The sequence below is a fragment of the Nannobrachium achirus genome (genome assembly GCF_963921795.1).
Source record: "Nannobrachium achirus genome assembly, chromosome: 22".
NCBI classification, from domain to species: domain Eukaryota; kingdom Metazoa; phylum Chordata; class Actinopteri; order Myctophiformes; family Myctophidae; genus Nannobrachium; species Nannobrachium achirus.
The window spans coordinates 24,741,870-24,747,869 of record NC_137829.1 but is presented as its reverse complement, the minus strand read 5'-3'; the positions used below and the strand labels follow the sequence as shown (position 1 = coordinate 24,747,869).

At 41.3% G+C, this 6,000-nt stretch overlaps 1 protein-coding gene across 3 annotated transcripts in view; it reads left to right on the top strand.

Moving 5' to 3' along the window:
• Nucleotides 1–5,267: 5,267 nt before the first annotated feature.
• Nucleotides 5,268–6,000, top strand: part of galnt13 (polypeptide N-acetylgalactosaminyltransferase 13) — a gene marked incomplete at both ends in the record, with an annotated part of 41,668 nt that continues 40,935 nt past the window's right edge. For all 3 annotated transcript variants that reach the window (XM_080752619.1, XM_080752618.1, XM_080752617.1), the window contains one exon: nucleotides 5,268–5,409. In XM_080752619.1, coding sequence (XP_080608745.1) covers nucleotides 5,268–5,409 — 142 coding nt within the window. The remainder of the gene's footprint in view (nucleotides 5,410–6,000) is intronic.

Sequence of the window (6,000 nt, the reverse complement as noted above, 5' to 3'; positions counted from 1 at the left end):
TAAGCCCAATGTATTAAATGTTTGAGTTGGTTATTCTTACACACCCCATGCAGTTGAACATTTTAAACTCAATCCTGAAATCTAGCTTAAATGTTGTTACTAAATCATTACACTTGGGAAATTGGGACATGCCAAGTCAGCAGAATCTCATCTCGCCTTGCCGCGTGTGTCTAAATGAAATGCATGGATATATATTTAAGAACACATTTCTGTTGGATGAAGGCTGAAGCCTTCAAAATGTAACTTCTTGAACTGTACAAAAATTAAATGTTTGACCGTCGTCAAACATGTTTTCCTTTAGTTTAGGCCTACACACAAACATAATTGCTTTATAACGGAATCTTCCTCACTGCAAAACTTGCTGTGTGTTAGGCTAATTTATTTGCAATTATAGACTATATTTGCGGCTGTAGATTAGTTGTGCCTATTTTGGGGTTAGTTAGTGATGCTTTGGGACGTGCGAAGACCAGAAATGCCTACATTTACCAGATCCCACTGCTTAATTCGCTACGAGAGGATTTTATGATCGACACCGTTTACAACCAATGACAGAGGAGGTATTTTCTCCTCTCCACTCGCCTCTAGGTTCGGTGCTGAGGTTAGATTGTGCTAGAAGAAGCATATCTCGCCTGTCCGTTATTATAGCTACATAGATTATTCTGTCGGAGAGCAGAACAGGTGCATATCCTACCTTTTAGACATGTCTTATTTTGTACTGACTGCATAGCACTGGACCGTGTACAAAATGACGCGTTGCGGCCAACTCATTGAGATTGTATTGTAGGCTATACATGACGGGGCGACTGCAAAAGAACTAGGGACAAATTATATTAAGGTTAAGGAGTGTATATAAATAGATTTCACGCAAGCTACTATAATCGAACTGGACTATCAATTGACTGTGGACTATACCGAAATGGACTATCTGGCTAGTGAAACTGCGTTGTTGCTGCTACGCTAATTTATTCCGTTTCATTTAATAATGATCGCCTATTAGGTTATGTTTTGCTATGCCCATTCAACACGTTGTTGGAAAGCAAGACTGGAACAGGTCATTTATTCACTGCACCAGTGATTTCTGTAAGTAGCATGTTGTTATTTTAGCTTTATCAAAACAATGCTTGAATTCATAGCCTATGCGACACATATGCTAAGTATAGGTGACAGTGATGATGATAATGAATGATAATGGTGATGGTGGAGGTGATGATGATGATGATGATGATGATGATGAATAGTTAGTTTCAAGTTACCTTTTATCCAGTGTAGGCTATGAGTGTAACAGGTGAGTACCATGTATGTTATCTTACTCCCATCCCACCGCTGATAGCACAGCAATGATATAGGCATAATCAACATGCATCAACATTATACATTAAGTATAAAATGATGTTTGCATTTATATATAAAAAAATACATACACTTAGCAATGAGAATTATGTTGTACATGGTTTGTAATTACACAATATCCTATTATCTATTGGGGAAATGGTGTGAGGGCCATGTCCAAGAGCACACTCACACAAACACATGCACCTCTGCTGTTGTGGTGGTGTTCAGAGCAGTTAGAGTTGGGCTTAAGAGGATCATCCCTCCAGTCTGATAATCACCTGCTGTTCCTGCTGGGGGCGGTAGATGTAAAGATAGGGAAGGAAGTACTGTATGTGTCTGAAAGGTTGTTGGTTTGAATCCCTGGTGTTGTAGTGGGTCAGCAAACTTCCAACACATGCCTGAAGTGTACCACTCAGACTTCAGTCTCCTCCTCCATGTGAAACTTGTTCATTGAACAACCATGAAGGCTATTGTGTTGGGACACCCGTGTGCCTCCCATGTGTGAATGTGTTACTTACTTTATGAATTGCTGGAAAAACTGAATGCATGCATAGCATAAACAAAGATGTATCTGATCAGTGGAGAGCACAGTGGCAATTGATGGATCTAGTTATGCATGTAGATTACTCAGAGATAGTAATTACTACTGTTAGCACAGTCTGGTATTCATCTAGCTGCACCCTTGTTAAATAAATAATCAATATACAGTATGTATAAATGCCACACTGGTGGGCTGTGGTCACCAACTAGTGCGCGCTCGCTCACTCACTCACACACACACACACACACACACACACACACACACACACACACACACACACACACACACACACACACACACACACACACACACACACACACACACACACACACACACACACACACACACACACACACACACACAAACAAAAAGGAGAGGGTGGCACGCAGTCAATAACGTCTGGGTGTGAAGGCATGTTGATGTTTTCAGCGTGTGGCTGGCTGGTAATGAGTGGAGACCTCGTTGTGACACACTGCCCAGCGGACAGGAAATATTCATTTGTGCAGATGGTTGGACTAATAATGACCCAGGCTACTTCAGAGGAGGCTCTGAGAGCTGCACTGTAGTGTTGGTGGTGGCATCAGACCTAAGCAACACTCTGCCACAGATAGGCCAAGCAGATGGTCCAAGATCCAGACAGACATGGTCAGATTGCTGAAGTGGAATTACCATAGAACTCAGTATGATGAGAGTGTTTTATTATACGTTCATCTCTCATAATCATTTCAGACCAGAGTTATTCTTTTGAATTTTCAAGATTAGCAGGTTGTACTGTGTTAAAACTAAAAGTTTATAGTGCCCATTCTTTTTGTCTCTAATCTTAATTAAACCATTTTGTTGATTAGGCTCTGATACTTAAGAAAGTGAGGGTTACCACTTAGCCCATTAAAGCGTCCATTTATTTAGTTGAGAATGGAATATACTGTAAGTTTTTCATCACTTATCTCTATGTCTGTGATCTTTCCTTTGTAATGCGATCTAAGCTCTGGATAGGGACAGACAAGACACAGTCTTGTTTTTGAACAAGATAATGGCTAGCCCAGGGCCATGGTGACAGCTCTTGTGATGGACATCCAGACAGAGACTATGGCGTGTGTGTTTGTGGAGTGCAAAGCCGACAGTAGCTTCAGGAGCAAGATATGGAAATTAGTACAATTCCCCGCAGGAGATGATCAAGGTAGCATGTGTTGATACAGAAGGTAAAGAGGACTATTAATGAGAAGCTATTACACACACACTACACGCACACGCGCACGCACACACAGACAACATGAACACATCTGCAATAGGTATATATTGTATATTGTTGACAATGTTTTTATGGAAATACGAATATCGACTGAAAATAGTCTTTTCAATGTGTGCATCTTAGACATCAGAATGTTGAAAGGGTTCTGAAAGGGTTCTATTAGCCTGACAGAATGAATCTGAATGAATGTACTTTCCCCTGATATTCTCTGATATTGAAATCACTGTATCTGCAATGCACTGTTTTCTATGCAAAAAATCCTCAGTGTTCATTTATCCCTTTAGAGTGTATAAATGTAACCAAATGGACCCTTACAGGTTCATTTGGTAACATGTGTAAACTCCCAGCTAAATGAACACTCCAGATTTTACTGTGTATGTCAATTGGATATGCATTTAATTATAAGGCACTGCCGCCTGTGTTTACGTGCTGCTACTTTATAAACTTAAATCGGTTTCTCTCTCCTCAAATAAAGTCATGTTCAAAAGCAAATCATTTAGTTTTTCCATCTAGACTGTAGTGAGGCATACATTTGATTCCACTGAGGCCTATATTCTCCACAAACAGTCTCTTTAGTAGGAAATTTGTCTCTGTGATCCTGGTAACACAACTGATGAAGCGACAGAACCCTCCAAAGGGGAATTAGTCTTCTTCTTTCCTGTTAACCACTTAAACCCTATATAATGTACTTCGCTGATCGGGTTCCCCCAGGGGTCTATACTTGGTGTCCTCCTTTTTCCACCTCTACAGCAAATCTCTTCTACGAAAATAGCTGATTTACTGTACATTTGCTTTTTCTGCCGAATGTTCTCATATTTTTGCTGAATGTTCCTCTTTTCCTCTGCATGTGTAATTATGACGTGACCATAATTAGGCGCTACTGCTCCTACAAATGTTGCCCTAAAATCACACAAATCGGTACACACTTGCTCTACACTCATGTCATCAACATGGATCTGTCCCATATAGCGCCACCATCAGGCAGATTTTTTAATACACATTTTTGGACACAGCTCCTACAGATTTTGCCCTAAAATCACGCACATCGGTACAGAGTATGTCTACACTCATCTCATCAACATGGATCTGTCCCAAATAGCACCACCATCAGGCCGATTTTTTCAAACACATTTTTGGACACTGCTCCTACACATTTTGGCCAAAAATCATGCTGTGACCTGACGGTCGCTTATCTCCCGATTAGGGAGTCTTACTGGTATGGTAAAAGGAAGAAATAGGAAGTAATCCCTGAATGTGCGCTGCAAAGAATTGCATAAACTAAAAGGGAACACCCAGGAAGTTGATTACTAGTCACTTTAACGAGGGGACAATAATATTGATCCATTTTAAGTAGTTATTGTCAGACTTAAAGGACTACTTCACCAATTTTTAACATATCTTCATATAATTGGTCCTCCTCACTAATACTCATTATAAGAGTCTGTATTTGGTCTGTGTCGCAGAGGAGTGCTGTGAACAGTTCAGAAACCTACCAGTGACATCATCGGTAGGTATAGGTTTGGTCATTTCAAACAAGAATTCAACCTTGTATTTGATTTGTATTTTTTATTAATGCAAGAGCATAGAAACAGAAGACATAGCTCTTGCATTAATAAACTATAAAAAGTTTGAAATAACCAAACGTGCCTACCGATGATGTCACTGGCAGGCAGGGTTCTGAACTGTCCACAGCGTTCGTCAGAGACATAAAGTCAATAGACAAATGATCATGCCTCTTATAATGAACATTAGTGAGAAGAACCATTTAATTGTCATTTTCCCCTCATGCAAAATGATGGTCATCATGACTACGTCATGGTATTTTCATGTAAATCTGTGTATCAAGACTGAAATAATGATCAGGAGGAGAATAAACACCTTAACCTAAAACGATATTCCTTATTTTGCCTCATTTTGACCCTCTCTCTTTCGCTCTCTCCCCCTCCACAGTGGGATGCCGCCCATTCGACGTCCACCTTCAGTCTCTCCCCTGTCTCCTCACCCTCTCGCCTCGCTCCAAAACCCCCATCGGTGGTTGATACGCTCCTGAGAACTTTTAATCACTTGACCTGCCCTGCCCGTCCGTCTGTCTGATCGCCCGCTCTCTGTCGGACCACCTAGCTCGGCTGACGTCCCAGAGAGGTGATGCGGAGGTTTGTCTACTGCAAGGTGGTGCTGACCACCTCGTTAGTGTGGGTTCTGGTGGATGTGTTCCTGCTGCTCTACTTCAGCGAGTGCAACAAATGTGACGACAGGAAGGACCGCTCGCTGCTCCCCGCCCTCAGAGGTGAGTGCTCCTCGGCGAACCTATTCCACCTCTGGCCTGTAGCCCCAGAGACCCACGGGGCCTAAATAGGGATCCATCAATCAGTGTCTACGGCTCAGGTGGGAGAGATTCATTGCTTTCTCTCGAGACTGGCATTAACACACTGGTTCCCAAACACTGGGTCGGGACCCATTTGTGGGTCACGGACACATTTTTATGGGTCCCTTAATTTTTTGTTCCCTACATTTTGTTTTTAATTATTATTATTATTATTAATTAAGATTTTGATGAGTAATGAATTCCAATGATACATAAGATAAAAAGAAATTACATAAATTAGACAACAAATGTTTAAAAAGTAGTGAAAATAGCCAATCTGTGAGCTTGTAGATCTGCTCTTTTCACTAGTTTGGGTCCCGTCTAATTTCTCTTTTGGGTCTTGAGCTAAAAGGTTTGGGAACCACTGCATTAGCAGTTCTACGATGATTGTACAGTAGCTTTGGATGCATCTCCAAGGTTTTGGGACAGATCCAAGTCCTTTCCTCTGCCTATCGGGGACACATGTGCCTATCAGCCTGAAACTATAGCAGTGTCCTTTCCTTCTTTAGCACT